This window comes from Lepisosteus oculatus, chromosome 19, assembly GCF_040954835.1.
Source record: "Lepisosteus oculatus isolate fLepOcu1 chromosome 19, fLepOcu1.hap2, whole genome shotgun sequence".
Taxonomy (NCBI): domain Eukaryota; kingdom Metazoa; phylum Chordata; class Actinopteri; order Semionotiformes; family Lepisosteidae; genus Lepisosteus; species Lepisosteus oculatus.
Genome location: NC_090714.1, coordinates 14,395,034 through 14,419,760, shown reverse-complemented (window position 1 = coordinate 14,419,760; position 24,727 = coordinate 14,395,034). Strand labels below are relative to the sequence as shown.

The window sequence follows — 24,727 nt, the reverse complement described above, 5'->3', positions numbered from 1 at the left end:
TTTCTTCAATTTGCAACCCAAATAATCCTCAAACAAAGTTAAAAAACTGTAACTGATTAATCCTTCAGTTTGCTCCAGCTCTATCATGTAATTGTAAGTATATTTTTTATGGGCTCTTTTAAATCTGAATAAATTCTGTGGCAATGGTCCCTTTATCGTCTTCAGCTGTAACCTTTTCAAATAAGTCAAGGAAGTTAATTGGACAGGACAGCAATCTTCTAAATCCATGCTGGTTATCTCACCGACTTTTTGATTGCTCTACAGCTGTTCTCTCAGCTTGCTTTCCCCTATTGATTCTATAGTTTTTTACTGAATAGCATCAGGCCTTCACTTCTGTGAAGTAACAATTTTCCACTGTAACCTAAATTAACATGCAAGGTCTGCAATCCCAATTAGGTCAGGAGATGAGCAATCGTGACGTTAAACTACAATGTGAAATTTTGTACTTGTAACCATAGAGTGTTTATTTAAATTTTTCTGGGAATGTTTGAGGCCTCTCTTACACGGTTTCGGACACAAAAAAGACATCCGCCCCTTTGTCGTTCTCTTATAATACAGAACAAAATTGATACTTTATGTCTTTGATTGAATTGACTAAATATTGTAAAATATATTTTAAGGGAATGTTTGAACTTTTCCAGTAAGATTAAGAAGCTCTTTGTATTTTTGTCATACCAGCTTGAACTAACAAAGTTCACTGAGTGTTGAGTCTCATCGTTCCAAAGCTCCAGTGCTTGCTCTGTGAGTTACTCAGTGACTGGAGGGACATGTGCAGTGGATGTCATTGCCTTCGAATGAAAACCTAATGAAGGAGCTGTTGTCAAAACGAAAGTTTGTATTTAGAATTAATTTTCCAGAAAAATAAGGACCTGCTATACGAATATATAGTATATTTCCTGTCTCAACTAAGATAATATTTCCATTCCATTTTTCCCCCCCTAAATAATATCCCACTGTGCCATCTGCTATGCATGACATCTTCAAGGAGTGTGCCATTTTCTTTATTTACATTGGTAAAGTACAATGCTAAGGTTAGGAAATCTTGTCAACACAATGGAAAAATTAAAATCTAAACATCACAGGCAGCTTTCCCACTATCCAAGCATTCTTAGGCTCATTCTGTACCTCTATTTTAATGCTATCACTGATGCAGTTCTCTACACTTTGCCTACAAACTACATTAAATCCCATTCAAATCCCCCTCATTAAAAAACATCCTTCTCATTATGGAAAAAGCAATTCTAGATTCCCTTGGGCAGAGTTAAAATGATGAATTGCATTTGATTCAAGGGCTCTGTCAAATGTATTGGTTACTGGTGTACATAATCTTCTTTGTCCTCATAAATATAAGGTGTTACAGTTGCACAACCTAGAAATTATAGAAGTTTTTATTAATAGTTCTTGAGCATACAGTTCTTATTTCATGTCTTTTAAATGACACTATTACACTTTTATTCTGAGTTTGTTGCAGGATAGTGGAATGAAATAATAAGTGGAATTCAGAAGACATCTTGAATTTAAAAGCACAAATGTCACGCCTGCTTCACTGTCTACTTATTTCTATGTGCAGAAAATAAGCCTGTGTTGCTCATGATGGCCTTTAATATTTCTCTAAACTCTATTTTGATGTTTTTAAAGTCCTGTATGAGAAGGACACTTTTACTGCTACTTTACAAGTCAAATTGAAAATATCACTTATTTGATATCATTTGGGATTTTGTTAAAATAGAAGGAAAAACAGAATAATTGTAAAAGAATATACTGTAGTGCCATCATATTTATCTCTTTGCTAAATTAGAAAAAATGCAGAAAATGGCCTCGCTTAAAATGAAGCAAACAGTAAAGTCTAGATATTTTGTAGCACTTTGATCCTCCGTACAGTCAAGCCCTCACAAAGAGACATAAAATAACCTGTATTGTAAAATAGTATTTTACAATTATGGAAGATTTACTGCAGGATATATGTATTGCGCAGTAATTACATTGCTAACACCGAGCCATACTTTACGACTGGGAACGAAATTGCATAGTGATGGCTTAATAACCGAAAGTCTATAATGTACTGTTAATCAATATTGCAGTTCCTGTAAATCTGCCAGCTCAATTCACATACCGTGTTACAAGTAATTCAGGGAACAGTACAGCATCTTTTGCTCCACATTTCATAAAAATAAAATGTTCACAGAGTAGGTGAGAGAAGTCAAAAGAAAAGCAGATTTGCTGTTATGAGTCCTTTTCCTCAGAGTCTGAGAGTGGGAGGGATAGGGTGTCTGACCCTTATTTTCTGCTGCAGGCCAGTCATGACCTTAACTTCTCATATTATTTGATATACAGCGCAGGGCTCAATAAAAGACAGCTGAAAATCGATCACTAGTTTTCTGTGAAATTTTAGTGACATTGAAAAAGTTTTTTTTTTTCTTCTTCAGTTAAACTTCTGTTCCCAAAATGTTTCCATTATCTCTATAGAAGCTGTCATCATCAGGGTATTTCTAAGATGGATGGCTCGGCTTAGTTAAGTGATCTCTTTAAATAAATAGCATTTTAAAGTGACTGTGATATCTGCTAGAATGTGTGGGCACCAACAGGCCATGTGCTTGAGGGTCAGCCTAATGCACAGTGAATGTTCTGTCTTCGCAGAAAGCACCATGATGAAGCCTTAAAGGAAAAAGCTGTAAACCCCATTTATTCTGACTATATTGTCTTGTAGCATTTTTAAGAAATGTATTGTTTTGCGTTATTTTAGCTTCTGTGACTCGTTTGTTTTATTTTTGCAGCCAAAGACACAATTTAAAAGGCAGTACTAAACATTTGCACCAGATGGATTTTATCCAGTCGTGGTTAATGTGCTGTTGCCACAATCATGCACGATTGAATTTCACTTGTTGTTCTTGGTTAGTATTCATGTATGCCTTGTGTATTTGTGTAGAGAAGTAAAATATTGGAAAATTATGCTCTTGCGGATGTTTTTTGATTTAGCACCTTTAAGTTTTTGTGGGTCATCTCTGGAACACATTGTCTTTTTAAAATACATATACAGTATCTCAAAGGGAAACTCTCCAAAACGGTATATCGAAAATCTTCCTGCCTGATTTCAGTTCCAGGACTTGTCACTTGCTCACCACATCAGTAGTGCCCTGTTGAACTCTGTTCCATCTGTAACATCGAGACCAGTCTGGAGACAGTAACAGCTCTTTTGATAGGCTAGTCTGCCTTTCAGATGCACTGAAGCACCTCAGGTTCCACAGGTGATTCTCAGTGATTCTTGACAGAATCAATGGCACATCACTGATGTGTGAATGACAGATGCCGGGTCCCAGTGCTCGCAGAATGAGGTTAAACAAATTGAGGATTCTACCCAACAGCAATTGTCTTTCTTTTTCACAGCATCTACTGAACCTTCTTTCCTAACATGTTTTGTCTGCAAACTGCAGAATGTAAATGCACACCAGTCTCTCAGTTCATTGCATTTAAATGCCTCGTTTGTCTGGATCAAATCATCGACCGAAAGGCTTAAGGAAGACAACTGATGTCTTTAACTATTGTCAAACTCTTCAGAAACACCCCAACCCATACCCTCAAACTTATTCCCTGTTCTTCAAAGGTTTATTCCATCTGCTACCACAGATTTGGCATAATAAACATCTGGGTAAGCTGTTTGTTCACATACATTTCACAGGAGAAAAAGCTGCAAAGGACCAATTAGCAAAATAAAATAACAGTTGTCACAAGCTCTGCCAGCTTGAAACTGCGATGTACACAGACTTTCTTCCCTCTGAAGAATATCTGTGGTTCCTATTGAGTTCCCCAAAAACTTTGTTTACAAGTTTTTTAAAAAAAAAAACAGTATCCTAAAAGGTTTCACCGCAGACCTTTCTGATGGTAAGGTCTTTGAATTTTTAAAATGCACTTCAATTGAAAACCTTTAAAAACCCTTTTTGATGGCTGATCTCAGGTTTTGCAATCATGAATCTTTTGTGCATTTGTTTTTATGGAGGCTATTTTCATGTGGTTGTAACTCTTAAATCAGACCTTCTGTAAATGTTTAGCAGATCAGGTTCTTCGTGTATAAAATAATTGCATTTGAAACAAACCCCATTAAGGGAGTTGAAGTGACTCTAGTAGTAAAAGCACCTGCCTAGTGTGGTGATGAGCATCACACTCCAGGTCAGGGTGGGCTCATGCTATCAAACAGAGACCAGAAAGCTACTCTGCCATGTTGTTGAAGCAGTTGCCCTGGTGTTACAGAGGTGCTGTCACTTGGGTTGGGGGTTGCCAGGTATATCACCAGAGTTCAGTGTACTGGTTATAGGGCAATGGTCTGGAAGGTTGGTTTGTTAAGTGCAGGCATTGGCATGTGGTTGCAACAGAGCATTGCGCTGCACATGTTGCAGGTTAAGGTCTATTTAAATAGGTGATTGTAGACTCCTGAATAGATCAGAGGCTCTGAATGGAGTACTTTTTCTTGGCTAGGTCCCCCAGGTAAGACAAACCGTTTAGATTGATTTTTATTAAGGTTATCTGAAACAGGATAGACTTTAGACACTGACGGTTCAGATATAGATGTGTGAACGGAGTAGGACGGGTGGGTTGTCGTAGTGGTTATTTCTAGCAACACCCAGGGATCACTAGAAGATGACATGTCCACAATGGAAGGTTTTAAACAAACCCCACCGCTGCTGTGTCAGAGGTGCAGGTTTGTGTTATGGTAAAGTGCCCTGGCCAAACAAGATCCACTAGGTTAAATTCAGGTTATTATCAGTTAAGGTTATAGTATAGGTTATGGTTAGGTTTAAGAATGAGAGGGACAGGCTGAGTTTTCTTTGCCCAGAAAGGAGTTACTGTTAGTTATAAATCATGGAGAGGATGATGAATCAACCCGATGATTGAGGGTTAAGTAGTCTAATAACATTTATTTTGAGGACTTTTACATTTTGCACTCTGGATCAGGATTCCTTTCAGGAAAGACAGTCAATTTGTGTAGAAAATTATTCTTTGGGAAAGCTGTTATAATGTGAAGTTATGACATTTGAGAATGTATCTCTAGCCTGAAACCTGTTTTCTGTACTGTTGCTGTGACCTTTAGCCCTCTGGCCTGAGGCACTACTTTTGCTGCTGTAGATCATCTGCCTGATTACAGATCTTCAAGTTCCTTCCATCAAACCTTATGCTGGTAGATGCCAACTGGCTCAGAAAATAGTTTTACTTTATATTATTCATTCTGCTTTTGTGGTTGAGTTGTATTTTTTTAAAATTACAGTTCACATTTTCTTTTTTTAAAGAACTCACTTTCAAATCTAATAATATCTAATACTCTAATAATAATAAAGATATGGAATGGATTGTTGTCTCATCAGTATTTGATTTTGGCAATGGTTGTTATTGAGCACCAAATTGCTTTGAAAATACTATGTAAATATGTAGTATTAAGCCTTCACTTGGCTATTTCTCAGTAGAAACAGGTTTTAAATCACAGATTTATAATCATCACTAGATTGTATGCAGTTGATCCTTAATGTGGTAATTACTAATTTATCAGTTAAATCTGTGCGGTAACATATTGTTAAATAAAGTACCGTAAACTTTTATTTTTGCTGAGCTTTTCTTCTGTGTGATACAATGAGTTTAGCATTAAAAATATCAAAAGTTCTAAATATACAACCAATTCATCTATTAGGCAAACATTTTCAGTCTCTGCATTATGTTGCTTTTGTGACAGTTTAATTAATTGGTTCTGTTTGTGCAAATTATCAGGTTCACTTTCTTAAAAGAAAATAGGGTTGTGCCTTCTGGCAAAATCAAAGTCATACCATCAGCTTACAGTTGGTAGTTCAAAATCACTTTTGGCCCTGAGGGGAGTTTGAGTCGAAAGCTTTTGATAAATCAGATTACCACAACTGTGCTTGTGTAAACACACAGAATGTGTGAAACCAGTTCATTACCACAGAAGGCTAGGCATCGATCTGGTGCTTCAAGTCTTTCAGCCATCTCCCCGTGCAAGAGGTGATCACCTGCTATTTGCAGGATTTTGCGGAGACGGATGATGACTTCAAAGCTTCTCTGGGTCAGCGGGTCAGCTCCCCTCAGGCTTGAATCGCAAAGCTGTAGTAATCTAAGGGCTTCCAGAGAAGAGTGAATGTGCATTCATGCCTGTAGATGTTGAGTCTGACTGTGAACTGAAATGACTTCAGGTAGAACACTGTGCAGCTTTATCTTCATAAAAACAGTGTCTAAATTGCTTTGATAAATGGGAATGGATAGGTTTTAGGGGGGTTACCTTCTTAAAAATGACAAGAAGGGGTTCCTGTAACGTTAGTTTTTTTTTTCCCTTGATGAAGTATTCAAAGTATGTCAAAATTTGTAAACCCCCCAAAATGAAATTGACTCTTACCTCAACCCCTCCCCCACTACTGTCCCCCCTGCCTACCGTCATCTTGTTAGATATACAATATCACAATTGCCAAACCAGTGCTAACAATTTCGCTCATCGCCGGCTTTGATTGTGTCCTTGTCCCTGTACCATACAGTCATTGCAGTAATGCGAATGAGATAAATAACAGTGTAGCACTGCTAAGTGTATAATTATTCCTGATTTATCTAAAAGGAGTGCAATTATGTGCATGAATCGTCCTTTGAAAGATAGTCCATTCTAAATCAGGCTGTTATTTAATTTGCAATCATTCAACTGTAATCTCAGTCTCGTCTTAAAAGTAGGGGTGTTTCTTGAATGTAACATTTTATCTTTTAATATTACCACACCACAAGCATCCACTTAGAATATAAGGTGTAGTGAGGAACAATTATTGATTAAGAGCTAAAGATATGTAATGAAGAATCAGTGAGATTTTAAACCTTGAGCTACACAGTTACATTAGTATCTTATTTGAAAGCTGATACCAGTTACAGATGTATTCAAGCAAAATCCAAATAATCTGCATAAAATATCAATGTTTATTTCCCAAAAATAAGGATTCAAAATTCTTTACAAAATCTTGGACAGATTGGAAAAATCTCCTCTTAAATATAAATACTGTTTCTTAAGGTCTTCAGAACTGCATGTGATTAAGTGACTTCAGCCAGCGCACTTGTAAGCATAAATATGTTTTAAAAACAGGATTAGACAAAGAATATGTTTGGAAAAATAAGACGATTATCTAGAGGAAGAAATATAGTCGAACTGAGACTTGAGATCTTCAGAATGTCCAGCACTCTTTTTATCAGAGGGCAAAGAGTTCTTTATATAAAATTGTCTGCTGCGCTTCTGAGCACAAAACTTCAGATATATTGGCAATATTGAGTTCTCAATGTCCTTAGGCGTTTGAGGGTTTTTAAAGGGCAAAGATACTTCGCTGTCATTTTCTGCCAGAGTACAGGGGGAGCCAGGGCGCAGCCTTAAGCTACGGAAAACAACATTCAGTATCAGAGGAGTGAGGCTGGAGCACAGGCCACACACGGTGAAGTTAATGTATGCCGGTAATATCAAAGGTCATGGCCCCATTGAGTTCAAGGTCATAGGCTCTCAGGGAACACTTAAGAGTTATCTTGATGAGACTTGACAGGTAATAGAAGGTGTTACAATTCAGCAGGACAGGGATTTAATCTAAGTCTTCCTGGGCAAAGGTCAGGATTGCCAAGGCTATTGTATTGAAAGGTTCTGAAATGACTATTCTTGGAGCCACCTTGCAAAAACCTATATGCAATGTCTTCTGTGTCATTAAATGACTTATTTTTTCCTTGCTGCCCATACTACTATACAATAGGCTCATACTTGCCTAATTTAATAATAATGCCTAATTTCTCAGAAATTTGTTTTGCATCCAAGCAGCTATGTTTTCTGCTCACAGAAATCTACTAAAAAACATGCAATCAGTACAAATAAACACTACATGAAAAACAAGTATATGTTGTTCCACTCATGCTGTACATAGTCATTATGCGCCATTTCTACAGAAATCCCCATAGTGTACTAGAACCTGTAGGTTTTTTCCCCATACAGTTGACTCTAAGCTACTATAATTTCATGTTACCCCTTCATTTTTTTTCACATAGTCTGCTGATTGCACTTGCCCATAAACCAATATGCATTTATTGACTTGATTGATTGAGCTTGATTGAATGTGGGATAAAAGATGTCCTCATTGAATTAAGTCTGCATCAGTTAGTTTTCTTGATCATGCAAGTGACTGCCCCACTGTCTTAAAACACACCCTCAAGAATCTGGACATCTTGGCTTTTTTGTTTCACAGAGACTGTTATCTCAGATGGTTGTTCCATACTGCATGATGCTTTGTACCACAGCACTGAAAAATAATCTGACCTCTTGCACCAAAAACCCAGTTTAGTAGTGTTAGTAGTCAACAGAAATGTGTACCAATAGTTGTGTGAGTCCTGTGCTAGGCAATCTGTAGAGGGCAGCTCCAGGCAATTGACACCAAAGGTTTTGTGGTGGCACTGTTTACCCAAACGCTGTATGCTACTTGTCAATAGAGATGTTTTTATATAATTAAAATAGATTTTAATTTAAAGAGAATGCTTTGTTTAACATTCAGAATGTAATACTGATCTCAAAATGAACCTACTCCCAGGGGCATACTATACTTGGTATACAGTACTCAAATTATGCCAATGTAATGTGTTTATATTGACAAAGTGTGTTTTGTGTTCCGACTGGGATTTTTATTTCACTGTACCACAACAGTGTTTGCGCATCTGTGTTTGAAACGCTCTGCCCACAGCACTTCTCAGAAAACTTTATTTTCTTCAACTGTTCATTTTTTTGGACTGCTCTTCAACCTCCTTTGAAATGTTATGAGATACAAAGCCCATTATTTCATTATTGCTGGGGCACTGTGTTACATAAAAGAAACCGGAGTCGCAAAAGTACAAAAGCAAATCCTCTTTCTGTTTTGGTAGTTTCAAGTAAAACAACACCAACTTTTAGAACAAGGGGTTTTTAATAGTGTTTATAGAAATATGGATGAACACAGTGCTGAAGCTGTGTTTTTAGCTTTAGATATGCTGATGCTCACTTCCAAATGTCCAAATATTCCCCTTCTTTGGTGATGTCTATCTTTTCACAATGTCACGTCAACAGCCCTATTAGTGGGATCAGTGACCTTTTTGGGTTGTTTGTTTTCCCACGGCCTTCTTCCTCTTTTTTTTGTCTTTGTCAGATGGTCCTGACCTTTTCTCACTCTCTGACTTTCAGAAGGCTGGCACTTCTGGGAGCGCACTTCTCTCTTCAGGTGTAGATTGATAGACCGCCTGAGGTCCATATGGTAATGTCTTCAAACAGAGGTAGATTTAACCTGTGCCCCGAACAGGTGGCCTTTGTGTCTCCATCCTCTCATTTAAGATTGATGGCTGCACTGATTAAATCCCATCCGCGAATGCACTCCTGACCTCCAGCTGCAAACACTTACTCCTTGATTTAAACTATATGCATTTTTTATTTCTAATAAGATGGTCCCTGTTTCCTGTTTCACTTTTTTTTGAAGGCCTACACTGAATTGACATTGTTGTTGTCATTTTGTTTGAGTCAAGAAAAGATCAGAGGTTTTAATCTGTCGGTGTAGGACATTCCTAATTATTAGGCTTGGGGCAGTGTATGGTTTCTCTCTGGACTGATTCCAGAACAGCAATAGACAAACGTGAATAATAAAAAGGAACAATGTATATGAGATGATATCATCCAAAGGAAACTCTTAGTAACACCATATGCAAGTTAAAGTATGCTGATTTGTAATGGGAAGGGTATTGACCCTGTAAGGAGCACAGGGGTAATTTAGTCAGAGCTAGGCAGAAGAATAAGAAATCACAGCTGGGCTTTTGTATGTTTCTGCTGTTCCCAGGGGATTATAACAAACAGCAATATTGCATCCTAAATGTGTCAGCCTGCTAAAATATTTAGCACAGGTGCTTTATAAAAATCATGACTGACTAACAAGAAAGAGAGAGACTCTAATTTGGCCCTGGAGGTTTTGAGTTTTTCTTTGCTATAAATATTAAGCATTAAGGCTTTATTAACAATTGTATCTTCACCAACTGCTGTCTGAATGCTGTCAGTGAATACTGAAGGAGGAAATCATATACTGTATATGTATATATTCATTAGAAGGAACACACTTCCTTTTTGCGGTGTGTGTTAAGAGCATGCAGTGCAATTGGTTGTGGGTATTAATATTAGTCTGGCATGCAGTCCCAGTACTACTGGAAAGGAATTTCACAGGATTTCCTAAATTGTCCATCCTAATCCTGAGATTATTTTCACAGTCTCTAAAACCGTTTTTTACCTTTACGTTGTGATCCCTGCTCCATTATTTCAAACATTATTTCAGTACTAGGCATATTTCAGGGTTAAATAAACATGGCATTTCTGAATTAAACCACACTTCTTTAACCTATTCCAGAAATCCATTAAATCTGGGCTGAACAGTACAGCTCTTCCTTATTAAAATTCTGTCTTTGTATTACTTTGTTTACTTTTTTGTAATCCAGATCTTATTTACTGCTGACAGCATGACTAATTGCCAGTAAGCCAGCGATGGCTGATGTATTTGACCAGCCTTAAGATCTTTGTGTTGATACCTAATGTGTTGGGAGCCATTAACTTAAGGTTGCCAGCAGACTTTCATATTCCTTCTGACACCCATCCAGCCCTCTCCAGGAAGAACTCTCGGCAACACAAACAAGCACACAAGAGCAAGCCAGAGAGACAGAGAGAGAAGTCAGAGGAGGAAAACAGGCTATCAATCCCGCTAAAGAAAGTCTTATCACTCTTTTTAAGTCAATTGGATATTTATTTCTGACAAATGGCTGGGGAGGAGACAGGGCTCACTGTTTCGGTTCTCTGTCTGTGATCTGATCAGATTAGACCTGGCCTGCGAATATCCCATTTGTGCCCTTCATTCATCTAGCTGAGATATGTTGAGCCTTGCTAATTAAGATTGGGCTGGGGAGAGGCTGGGATTTGGTTTGTTGGGTATAGTTTTTTTTTAATGCAGTGATGCAGGAGGGAGGGAGATGGGGGATGGAGGAGTGGAGGTGGGGGGAGGGGCTCTGTCTGGGTGATAACAGAATCGATCAAAACAAGCTCTTGACAAACCTTCGGCGCTGTCTTTATGGCCGTTTTCCCTCCTGACAGTCTTTTGTTATGGAAGCCTGGGAGATCTTTTTTTTAAGATGTTTTGAAACGAGCCGCAACACCAGCAAATTTCTGTTTGCGCCACATAATGAAGTTCCACTGACAGCATTTTTAAGAGTGTTAGGGGTAAAACAAACATTTTATCTGCTAACCATTTGGGCAATTTAATAAAGGGCAGAGCCACATCCACAGTTTCAGCAAAGGGTTTGTGCTGCTCTGAATGGGAAGAGGGCCCGGAGGCTGGGGTTGTGGTGCAGGGCAGTGGTACGTGCACAGTTCAGGTTGGGGAAAGCCAAATCTTCAGTTTGGCCAGGATCACAATTCGCTGCTGGGAAATACCTCACATCGAGACAAGTGTGACAGGCAAACTCCCTGTCTTTCAAACAGATCTGCACTTGCGGCACAGACTTCCGAACGCCAGTGCCCAGCTATGACTTATAGTACATCTCCAGTAGGTTCCCACACGATAGGAAGCTGAGCTGGGCTTTTAAATCACATGTCTTTCAAACACAGACGCAACATATCTTTCTGCTTGTGGTTCCCCTTCACTGCCAGTCTTAAATCACAAATCATCATACGGAGGTTCCCAGGAGACCAAAAACCACCAAGATACTTCTGCAGGACCGAAATAGAAAGAAAGATAATGTTAGAAGAGGGGGGAAAACATTTAGTGCCCTTCCCTGAGGTCACAGACATAACCCTTTGGGGAAGGGGGTCTATTGACCTGCATGAAGTGTATGGTAATACCTTGCTGCCTGCCTACAGGCTAAGCCATGACTTCGCACTTTCCATTACAGAGCACTCTAGAGGGTCATTATTTCACACTGCTGACCTCACTTAGAGTGATTAGTTGCATAGTAGCTCATAATGAAGGTCTCTTTACAACAGAGCTATTTGTATGATTCCAGGCCCTTTTCAAGAAACAACTGGAGAGCGTATCTCAGGACGATTCAGAGGTGAGGATGAGGTGAAAGGTGGGAGGTTTCTGAGCGAGCTCCCCATATAAATCAAGGTCAGCTGTGATAGCCTATGTCCAGTTCAACTTCTCAAAACGCTCTTTTATTACCTTCAGTAATAACAGTAGTAGTAATACAGTAACTTTAATACAGGATTTGGGCTCATTTTGCTGTATTTTTAAAATCCACTATTTTCCCAAAAAAATGAAGCCTTCACTAACAAAATTCAGCCAGTTATTTAGCAGAGACAAGCATTGTTGATTGAGACTTTTTAAGCACTCATGGAATGAATCCAGGACAGTTTTTTAATCTATATTTAAGGTGGAAAGATGGGTTAGACATCGAATTCAATTGAAGTAATGCTCTGGGGCCCATTACATATCTACTTAAGCAGTCATTCAGTCATTATTGCTCTTCCACGTGGCATTGATCAGTCTGTGAAATAACCTTTCTTTGGTCAAGGAATGGTTATCATGCCGTCTTTCTTCAAGTGTTTCAAAATATAAACCCCTTTTTGTTTCAGATTTTAATTGGAGTGTCCTCCGGGTGCAGCAGACAGCCTGAAGACTCTGTGGATGTGAGTTCAAGTTGTGCTTGTCTTTATGCTTCTTGAGGTGAAGGTCCACTGACGTCATCATGACACCTGGGCTGTCAATTTAAAGAGGGCGGGAGAGGAGGCAACGTTGTCACACAGAAATGCCATGATATGTGAGCTCATCTATTAATGTGCGGCAGTTTCTCTTCATTTCTGGCCTGGGATGCATCTCACAGGCAAGAAACATCCCTGGCCATTTTGAAAACGTAAGCACAGTTGGTGTAGCCTTTGAGAGCTCAGAGGATTGCCAAGTGGGCCATTAGCTTTACTGGACATGCCGTCACTGACAAAGTAAATCATATCAGAAACAGTTGTTTTCATATTATGGGGAACTCTGCAGGCTTCTCCAGACAAACCAAATCATGTTGGAAGATATCCTTTATGATGGCGTGTGTAGGATAAAAGGATTGCTAACATTATGAGTGCACATCCAGTTTGAAAATTGTACAATTTGATACTGATTTTCAGCTTATCACTCCTACATCTGCCAGTTATCTGACATGTTCATTTTTTGCTGCACATAAGTAACTATTTGTGATCAGGTAGCAGTGCTCTGTGTCTAAGGCTGCAGTGCGTCACCCTTCTCAATAAACAAGAAATTCACTTTTTTATGAGTTCCTATTTTCTCCAGCTTGTAAACCAAAAAGGTCTGAGAACATTTAGTTATACATTTCTACTGTAAGACCATCAAAAGGAATTTGAGCAGGATATTGCTAATAGCATCTGTGATACCTCCTGAATACAATTTTAAATTGTGCCTCAAAGTTAGGTTTTTAATAAAATTTGTAACTGAAAAGACTTTAAATCATGTAATGCTTGGATATCCTAAGTTTGAAATATAAAATAAAATGTCTACTACAGCTAGGGCTGGTTTAAACCTTTTTAAATCCATTATTAAATTAGTTTATTGCTGCTATGTTAATATATTGTGTAAGTAAATTATTTGTAGTATGCAATGTGTGTAGGATGGATTTTTCAGCTGCTATCTTCCGATTTTTTGTAATTAGAAAAATGATTGAATTGGTGTCCAGAATGAGCTATTTGGTAATAATAATACAGAGGCAAAATCACATTTCTATTTGTCAGCAGGAGTGACAGGAACAGTTTGTTGTAATGTGCAGCAAAGTGGAATCAGGCCTCTGTCCGTCACAAGAAATTAGGTTGCCAGAAATCCCTCACTCAGAATTACAGCGCTACGTAGCTGCCTGAATGGTGAAGTGTACTTGCAAATGGGTGTAAGAAAACAAATGTGATTTTGCTCTAAAACTTGGATTATGTCCCAGGTCCACAAATAAATTTCTTATGGACTTCTTCCATGATGCTGAAGTTGCATGATATTTATGAGTGACAGACTTAACGTGTTTTTGAAACTGACTAAATCGATTAATTACCAGATTCATTTAAACAGTTTCATCTTCACATACTGTAGTAAACATTATGTGGAGTGCATAAAATTGTGAAAGCCATTTCTAGTCTGATGGATCATAAAATGTTCCATAGTGTGACCAGTGCGTGTTTTATTCAAGTGAAGTTCAGGACTTACAAAGGAAGTACCTGAGGGCTTTTCTTGCTGAGCTGGTCATCACATTTGGTTTAATCCAGTTCATAAAGAATGCCACTCAAATAACAAAGACCACTTTGCATTGCAGTGTCAGAATGTTAGGAGAAGTTATGAAGTTAGCTAGAAATGTCATTAGTGATTGGCTCTTCAGTTTATTAATGTTCACAATTACTGTACTTTTATAGGAGCAGGCAATGTTTTTTGCCTAGGTATATACTGTATGATATATATTTAAGGGTTTTCCATACCCGGTGCTTTTCAGAACAGAAAAAACAACAAAAATATTTTTTACCAAAACATCTTCGAGTTGAACATTTATCTAATAAAACAAAGGAGATCTGTTCCAATTACTTTTTTCTACTAGTTTTGATGACAAAGTTTGCCATCAAACTACAGCTTATTCCATGGATGTTGGAAGTGGTATAACGTTTCATATGTACTGCAGTATAGAACAGAAGAAAGATTACAAATGAGAGGGGGACATTTATTTGGTTGCTAGTCACTATGATGTGTCTGCAAGGTTTTTCTTAAAAGGAGCCAGTGTATCAGCTTCAGCGACATAGTTTGGAAGCTTGTTCCACACTCCCACAGTCCTTTGAAGCTACAATTTATAGCTGGAGTGTGATTTAATGTTTTCCTTAAATGTGGCACTTCAAAAAAGCGGTTCCTGTTCCTAAATGTTTCTTCTGGGTGAAATGGTAGTTAACAATGGCTGTCAGACTCCATGTTAGCATTTTCTTCTAAAGGGACCAGACTTCACCATAAGCTGTCAAATTCTTAAAGTGCGAATTATTGCCTTCTAACTTTGTCCTTTTACAACAGAAAAAGTCTGGTTATATGTGAATGCAGGTTAAATGCTGTGAGTAGAGTCCAGAGCTTTTGAAGTAATTGGGAATGCTGTTTCTCCTGAAGAATATAATTCTACACCCCCACCATGTCATCCCCCCCCCCTCCAGAGACAAGCAGCATCTTATACTAGGATTTCCATTTCGACCACTGTTTGTATATATATATTTCAGCAAATTGGTGGTTGCCATGTGAACATCAGAATAACACAATGGTCTGAAAGTCAGCAGCTTGCAGATGATTGTGTCTCTTTTCACTCCAACCTTGTTTGTCAGCCTTGATTTTTTTTTTTGAGTCAGAAAATTTAAAGCATTCTGGAGACAATGTACGTCTTGACCTTTGTTTTGCTTTTCTGTACCCATGGTTACACATGCTTGTTTTTCACTGTCACAGTAAGACAATTGGGCAAAGCTATCCTCCCGAACAGCGCAGAGTAGGAACCAGCAACGTCTCTGACATGAAATGACAATAACAAATTCAATTCCGGGATGAAAATCAAAAATAAAAAAGTTGGTGAAAGTGTACAGGCGTGCTTAAAATTGAAATATATAGATAAAACCACACCATATCGGATGACTCGGTTGAAGTTAGAAAGGGATGTGCTGATACCAAAATTGTGATAGGTGGAAGTGCATTTATTCCACTTGTTTCACTCTTTTTTGTATTCCTACTGTTACTGACCAGGACATTTGTTAATTAATTAAAATTATTTTCACTCCACACAGTATTTTAATTGTGATATTAAGGCATTATAGACAATCTAGGAAAAATTGCTAAATTTAATTGCTGCATTGCTGAATAATCATGAGTATCATATTGTCGGGAATGGCTTTTTTTTCTTCAAATATTAAAAAAAAAAAACAGTTGCTGGCCTTGGGGTTTTTACTTATGGCTTGAGCTATTGTATTTTGCTTCAGGGCCAGAAATACACATTTAAGTTTTATAATTAGAAAATTTCCCTGGCGTGCTCCTGGAAAAAGCACTCGATTGTTTTGAAGGCTGAGGAGCTGAACTGTCTGGTGGGATATGGGAAAGGAGATCAGTTTTGAAAGTATTTGGCAGATAGCCTTAAAACAATTTGCAAACAAATGTGTTTCAGAAATACTGCGTGATATACGGCGAATTAAAGGATTAGGGACCTAAAATGGATAAGAGAGAGTTACCTCAGCTTGGAAGTGTTTTGGAAGGGTATGTGATGTGTGTGTATATATACAGTATATTAAAACATTTAGAAGTAATACGTTTATTCCATGAAAAAAGAAGAAAGCAAACACAACGTTTAGGCCGTGGAGCCTTCTTCAACCTCACACTTGAAGAAGGCTCCACGGCCGAAACGTTGTGTTTTCTTTCTTCTTTTTTCAGCATGGAATAAACCTATTACTTGTTCCTTTGTGGCCCACACATGCTGACGCAGCTCCCCACCCGAACAAAATTAACACATTTACTGTATTTAAGCAGCTGAATGCAGAGTGCTGCTTTAAAAAACGTTATAAATGAATTATGTGCAAAAAACATCTACTGCTGAAACTTTGCCCGATTCAGAGGAATGGGATATTTCTGCTAGCATGGAAACACTTTTGAAAACCCATTATAATAGAATGACATAAAAAGTAAAACTGTCTTAACAAACAAGCAGAATATCACTGCACCAGCTGATCCGTACACTTGTAATAGACAGTATCTTTCTTAGAGTTAGATGTTTAAAAAACAATTTGTATGAAAAACACTTTTTAATGTCTTCTCGGACAAGGAGGAAATTAATTTACAGAATTTGATAAATTGCATTTCGTTGCCCAAATGGTAGCACTTTCAACACCAAAGCGGGTTGTCACATGTTCTCTGAAGAAACCTCTTTTCATGTGAGGATGTTCTGGTCTCTTGATTTTTTGGTTTAATTACAATACACAAGGTACTTAAATTGACTCGTCCTGGCAAATACCTTTTATAAGTTGTATGAGTAATGATTTCATGAGCGTTCTCTAAAGGTTAGTAGCTTAACCGCCTTCTAAACTGTTTTTGTCAGAGTTAAAAGCCGCATTCTGGTCAGTAAAAGGATGGGAGAAATCCAGGTTGTCATTGTAACTGGCGCTGGTGGACCAGTAGGTGGGACTCCTCTGTCTGGACCACGGTACACAAGTTAATTTGTCATTAAAGATCCTAGAGTGCTGTGCATAGCAGTAGGGGTGTCCGGGCTTAATTCCATTCTGGACTTGTACATCTGGACTTGGGCTTGTGCATTAAATAGTATTCTTTGTACGTGGTTTCCCCATAAGTAAGTTGGTAAAGCGGTTTCTCATTTCCCAGCCTGGTCTGATATGCAGTAGAACAGCTGGTATGCACTAGCTGATGAATGTCACCCTTGTGGGGCCGTACTCTTGATGTGAGTAAAGGAGTCCCTCTGCTCTATGTGAAGCACATTGGGATCTCTTGGGATGAAAAGCTCTGTATATGCAACATATTGACTATGAGCCTAAGATTCCCTGTTGTGTAATTGCATGTGTAACATGCAGTATACTGTATATTACAGAAAACCATACCATATTTTTTAATGAATCAGAAATTTTTCTCATGTGCTAAAGACCTTAGGGACCTTCCAGCTTTCCTGCAGTTGTAGTAAAAATATAGCTCGTCATGAAAGGCAGTTAGCATACCTAGAAAGTGAACTTTATATTCCATGTGGGCTCATCCTGAGCAATCTGCCCTCTCCATAGTAAATGGATTAGGTGGGCAGTCCGCCTACAGGTTGTCCACGGGGTTTTGCATGTCCCTGGAGCCTGTGAGTTAAAAAAGACAAGAGGTAAAAGAGCAGTATTTGTGAAAATTATTATTTCAGTTCCATTTATGTACTGCTTCATCTAGATTATAAGGAAACCATGGTTTACGACCGGCATTCCTTAGTTCCTTGCAGAAGATTCTAAATCTATTTGTGCACATTAAATGTGCATAAGTTTTGTAGGAAGGAGGAGAAAAGATAATTCATCTGAGACATGCCCTTTAAATGTACCCATAGAGTGCAATGATATTATTGCCAAAAAAAAGTGAGTCCCTTTTGGCCTTTGCAAATTAGCCTAAACTGATAGAGCAAGGCCGAATCATGTTAATATTAAAGTGGTGGAACAGTAGATTCTATTATCTCTGAAGGTCTGTCACCAGACTCGCTCTATACCCCCATTATCTAATTATTGCTGCTGGAATTGCATTAGAGCCCCAGCGATTTGTCTGCTATCAGAAGAGTAATTGACATTTTGGTTACCATCTTGTGTTTAGTAGAACTTGCCCAGCCAGGTAGTGAAGAGTTACCTCTGTCAGTGCGCATTAACTTAACACAAGGCAGAAGCAAACAGCAGGAAGGCTAGACAGCACTTGCAGTGAAGCTTGCTTCCATTTGGAAAAAAGCTTAGAAAATTACAGTCCCATTTGTGTCTATCAGTCAAATAAATGGGCTATTTATTACTTTCTCTTATTCATTATATGCCACTATAGTATTATTGGGAAGAAGGTGAAAAAAATCCACAGCTACCAAACTCAATATAGAGGTTAACATAATTTACAAAGTGTATTTGGTAATTCAGCTGTTTGTACTTAAATGATTAGACCATTCTCATTCTTTTTTTTTTTTGCCTCTCTTGATTATGTAGGGGACGTTAATTTCTTCTTTTTGAAAATGAAGATAAAGACAGTTTGCAGACTCCACAATAATTGTACTCGGTGGTTAACCTCTTCGGGGGAAAAAAAAGTCTTTTGTAAAAATGTAAACAGTGGAGGATTCATCCTCGGTTAATTTGATTGTGTCCTCTGCCCTACATTTTTAGCAGAGCATGCATTTCTGCCGTGGGTGAGAGTCTACTAAAATGTGTAGGTGCGAAGAAAGCTCCTGTTTGAGTGATTTAAGCTGCAGCGGTGCTTAGGTTCACTGCTGTTTGGGAACCTGGAACAGCTCCCTGTGGCACAGTCAGTATAATCTTCACATTCAGCAGATAGCTGCTGACTGCTTTTTCCTTTCCTTTTCTTGTCGAGGAAAACAGGATCAGGCCCCCTGGTTCTCTTGTGAGTCTTGGGGAAGCAACGAGCAAAACAGGCAGAACTGTCTTTCTCAGACCAGCACACTAGTGATCAGGAATGTCTGACCTGTTCTGACTACACCAAGCTCATCAATATTTATTCTCAGTGTTATTTCAGTGATCTTTACAGACAAGCTCCACAAAAGAGCTTTAAAGTAGCAATAGCCCATAGCAAACCATCTCATTTTTTATGTTATTAAATCTAAGAGCCTAGTGTGAGAGGAGGTAACATTTTCTGACACAATCTTCTATGTCCTCTTCTTCTCTGAATCCAGACCAGCAAGCAGACTCATGATTTGACAGAAAAGTGGCTTCAAAGTCACAGCGTCCTGTTTCTGTGGGTAACTTGTTTGGCAGTTTTAATAAAATTGTTAATGTGCTGAGATGTGACAGACAGCTGCCTCTTACTATTTTTTCTAGATATAATTCAAATATGCTGTACAGTAGCTTTTAGATATATCACCAGAACAGCAAGGAATGCTGTCTTCACTTCTTAATAGATTATCTCACTTGTTCTGCAGGCTTCAAATAAGATCTGCACTGCTATACCTTAAATTTAAGATTAGAAAAAAAGTGTTGTGAGCATTTAGGAACAGAACTTGAAACCTACTGTATGCTGCCCCAGAAAAAAGCGAACATCTTCAAAATTGGAGGGACCTTTAGATAAAAATCGGTAAATTATATCATGGCATTGCAGTTGTAATGGCAAGCCCCAACTTGAAAATAATTAGAAATGAGAAATTTCCATAATTAGAAAAGTGAAAAAAAAAGACATAGAAAGATGTACATGATTTCCATCCTTAAGAAAAGCTTAGTTATTTTGCCTTCTTTGCCTTTGAGCTCTCAGATGTTAGAGAACAAATTGTGAAGTGACCTTTGGTATTGCGAATGTGACCTATTTATCAAAAGACAGCACTCTGGGAGCAGTCATGCACTCTGCTCCACCATTGCGACTTGATGTATTAAGAAATATCTAACACAGTCCAACAGCATGTCGTTTTGAGCGTGATATTGACAGGAACTTTGTGTGAACCTGTTGTTAACCCAGACATGATAAAAACCAGTCTGGAATCAACAAAAAGCAGAATCAGCAAGGGTGCTCTCTAGCATGTGAGTTCTGCTTTGTAGTCAACCTGTGTTGGACTCAAAAGGGCATATCTGCATATGCGCAGTGTTTCCTAAGTTAATGATTGTATCATTAATGTTGACATGCCACAACACTCCACTTTTGAGATAGACCTCATCTTTCCACCCTGCTGCTGTTACCTTTCTTGTCAGTTTCATTTACTTGAGCAGGAATCATATCCTGGGAAGCGCACACTAAAGACGTCCTTACTGAAGCCAAGGACAGTCTCTCAGCATGCCAGGTTTCTGTTGTGGTGAGAAGGGCTAAGAAAAAAAAACAGCTAGAAGAAGGAACCGTCTTAAAAAGCTGCAGTGTGACACAACTGTGACAAATAACTTGTATTTTACTATTCTCTCCTCTTTAGACTGGTGGTTTTAGTTTGAATCTTTTGAGGGGAAATTCTGTCTCTTTTGGAAAACCAAATTAAGAAAAAACAAACTATTTCCTTTGAGGATGTCTCACTGGAAAATAATATCAAGAACGTTCTAGAAGGTTGAGCTTATAATATTGACTTTAAACAATCTTCCCTTTTTTTGTCTTTTTGATTTGATAAGCTCTGCTTTCTTTTTTCCAATCTATTTCTCACTCCACGTGAAGGATCCAATTCTCTTGGACTAGTTTTCAAGCATGTGTATTATAATTTCCATTTTGGGATTGCTGTAAAATAATTATTCAAAATTCCTATGAATTTTCAAATATCTTAAAAAGTCTACAATTTGTGCTTTATTCTGTTTGCCCAGATGTTTTCTGTGCAAAATGGTTATTGGGGTTAAGTGTGCTGATCTTTCAGGAGAGAGACTGTGTGTTGATTGTCATTGAATTGTTTAGTTCGCTGTCCCAGTCAGTCTTCATTCACCTCTGGCTCAGCCAAGGCACTGATTTAAGTGTCTGGTCTGATCGTGTACTCTGCACAGCAGTGTTTCATTCAAGAGATCTTTGATATTTGTTATAATATTTTGCTATATCTAAACACAACGCCAAAAAAAAGTGCAAATTAACTGCAAGACTAAAGATGCAATTCTCATGTTTTCAAAGTGTTCGAAAAGAATGGTGAGATGAGTGATTGGTACAGTATGTACACCTGGTAAGATATAGTTATATACTGTATGTATACAAGTTATATACTGTATACTGTATATATAAAATATAACATAGTGTTATATTGATCGTATGATAGTAACATTAATGCAATTTTTTTAAAGAAATGCTCTCCTTTTTTGAAGGAGTCTCCTCTTTTTTGAATGTTCAAATATGGTAACCCTCCAGTAACACCAACCTCTTTTCATCTGAAAGTACATTTGAGCTCTTTAAATACATTATCTGCAGATTCAGAACGTTTGCTTCTGCCTTTAATACTGTATACAAAACTCAAGAGGGTTCATTCTTGTTCTGTAGAAGAACTACAGTACTGTATGTACAGAAAAATGCACAAAAACAGGTACTGGAATCATCTGATATACTGTTTTGTGTTTGTAATTTTTTGCACATTTTTGGCAGTTTCTCTTCAAATCCTATGGCTGTTGAACACACCTACTTGATTAATTTCCAACAGAGCAGACAGCATGCAATTCTTTACCATTTGTAACAGCTTATTTGCTTGAATATTGATCACACATTCTTAACACAAAAACTAGTAACAAAATGAACTTAAGAAAAGTAAAATTGTGAGATCAGTTAGTTTATCTGGAAGTCTCCAAGTTCTATCCCGTGCAGTATTTCAATCTGTGTTGCCCTAGGGTATGATACATTCCTCAACATTTGATAAGCCAGTGCTATCTTGATTAGCTTCTGTACTGTACTATCTGTTCTCATAGGCTCTCTGGCAATAGCCTAATCCTCTGATCTTTTCTTTATTTTTGCATTGTTTTTTTACAATATTTCCAACATGGCAATGTTTACAAAAGATACACTTCTGCTTCTTTTCCCTTACTTAGTCTTTATGTTGTAACATTTTGCATCTCTTCCATGAAAGACTGCAGGTTTACTCATCATCACTGTAAAGATGATTTTTTAAATAGATACAAGTAGAGGTGAATTCCACGCTGAAAAGCAATATTCCAGATGGTTGTAGAAGATGGCTCGTTCCGTTACAGATCACACGCAGGTGCAGCTCCCCTACCCAACCTGTTTTTTTTTAACATTAGATTTTAATGCAAATTTATTTTTTTTAAGTCACCGAGAAGACAAATAGCCTATCCTGTCACATTATTCAGGGTCCGCGTAAGCTGACAGGTTCCCCGCTGTGATTACCCAGTGGCTTTCTTCAGCCTGATCACCTCTCACTGTTCTGCAGATCCAGCTTGAGCTAAATTTGGATGGGCCATCGTGCTCAGAGAGAAATCCAAATTCGGAACAAGCACTTTGAACAAGATTTTCCAAGTAGACGGTGAAGATTCCATATGTGGGCACTTCTATTTTCAGCCCCCAGCTAAACCTTAGATGGCATTTGCTACACATTTAATGTCATGTTTCATTTAAATCAAAAAAGATGTCTAAAAAAAGGACAGAAAAAACAGTCATCAAGACATTTTTAGTTCAGCACTACAAAGCTTTCTGCCATTTGAATCGCCACCTAGGTTTAATGTTGTTTAGGGATGGAAATGTACTGTAGCTTAAAACAGCTAGTTAAAATGTCCAACACTTGTTAACATCAAACTCTGCATGTTGTCTTTGAAAGAGCTTTTGCACTGAGAACCATTTGCAGCCTGCATGGAGCCTATACTTTTTAGAAAGCAGTAATGAAAGGACCAGCTGAGTGGCAGTTGAAAGCACTAAGAGGTCAAGGCAACACCAGTACTCTGTATTTATGCAATGTTTACTACATATCTCTTTTTGCATTTTAACTCATCCTTAATAAGACATTGTTGCACGCTGTAGTGTTGTTAAAAATTCACTGAATGCAGTAACAAGAAGAACACTTAGGAAAATGGACTCAGCAGGCGCAAACCATTGAGCTGCAAAGCATGAATTTATTATGTTGTAATTAATTGCAGAAAATGCTGCAAAAGAAAGGAAAACGTCCCTTCCAAAACAAAAGGGATTGGGTGAAAGTTTGATTTATCTTTGTTTGTTCCATATTTTGTCTTTTTTTTTAAAAAAGTATGAATTTTAAATGAGTTTCAAATATGGGACAGGACCTCTTTGAAATGCTAAAAAAAACAAATGAATATTGCATCCTAAGAAATAATTAATGAAGGAAGAAGTTGCTTTTAGATTGACGGCTCCTGGTTTGCTCTAGGGCTAAATTATCCTGCTTCACGAGGATCCCTCCAAGCTCGGCTGGCTTGGGATCTTGTGCCCATCTTTGCTATAGCCATTCCAGCGTGGTGCGGCCAGCGAGAGGTTTGAAGCACCGCGGAGAGCTAAATCTGGGGCTGGGGCTGCCAGCAGTGTCTGTGAACACTCAGATCTGAAGCTGAATAAGGCCAGTGCTCTTTTCAGGGTGGGGAGTGTACAAACCCAGCTAAACAAGCAAAACAAAAAGGGATCATTTGCTCCTAGCTAATCTGCAGTTTTTTACGGTATTTGATTGGGTTTGCATGGAGCTTCAAGAGTAATGCATGTGAGAGCTGGGTGCAGGTTAGAATCCCAAGATAGAGGGAAATGTTGGCCATCGGAGAAAGCAGTAACTTCAAAATCACCTTCAACCTTGTGTAATGGGACTCATCTGCCCGTGTTACCGTGACATACCCTTTAGGATCCAGAAAAAAGTTGACTTCTCTTGATGAAGTCTGCTTGCAGAATCTGTATGTTACTCTGTACCCATATAGTGGTAGGAGCTGTGAACTCCTGCTGCTAAACTCGAACCTTCACGCTTGCTTTAGCTCAGATCCTTCTCCCTCCCTGTACTGAACTCCCGTCTTCTTAAAAATGTTTTAAGTGCTTTCTGAGTCCTGGAGTTTCTTGAGAAAGCTACCTTAAAGACAGGAGGGGGAAGGTGTAGAGAAAAATGTACATAAGCTGTGCGGAGCAATCTCTGAGCATTACAACAATAAGCCTCAAATGTGTTGTTCCTTGTATGCATACAGTAAAGCCTAGTTTGACGAACGAACACTTCAGGCTCGAATCTCTTGGTTTCTACACTCCTAAGGTGGGAGACCTGGTCTTTTAGCGTAACGGCTATCTTGCTGTCTGGGGAGAGAGTCATATGGCTATCCCAGCAGGGGCAGAGCTGCACAGACCACTCTGGTGTTGCCTGGTCACTTTTATAGGAGTTGTGGATACATAAGAAAATAAAACCCAAGCAACAAAATCAATGTGTTCAATTTTACGTAATATGCATTATGTTCTTTTTTTGTGTAACAATGCTTCTTTTGTTGTGAAATGTTTTAACATTAGTTGATTTAATCTGTGGAGTCAACACATTTTATCCGTATCTGTGAGGTGACTAGGTCAGAAGTTTAGTATAGCTATCCAAGCTATCACGTACTGCTAAAAAACAG

General features: G+C 38.2%; 1 protein-coding gene across 17 annotated transcripts in view; it reads left to right on the top strand.

Moving 5' to 3' along the window:
- The window catches only part of rbfox1 (RNA binding fox-1 homolog 1), a 644,474-nt gene that overhangs the window by 175,509 nt on the left and 444,238 nt on the right, over window positions 1-24,727 (top strand). For 10 of the 17 annotated variants that reach the window (XM_069181079.1, XM_069181083.1, XM_069181077.1 and 7 more), the window contains exons 3-4: window positions 12,049-12,096; window positions 12,620-12,673. The exons of 3 other annotated variants lie outside the window; for them this stretch is intronic. In XM_069181079.1, the coding sequence (XP_069037180.1) occupies window positions 12,049-12,096; window positions 12,620-12,673 (102 nt within the window). The remainder of the gene's footprint in view (window positions 1-12,048; window positions 12,097-12,619; window positions 12,674-24,727) is intronic. 4 more of the 17 variants (XM_015360450.2, XM_015360458.2, XM_069181081.1 and 1 more) reach the window with 1 other exon arrangement.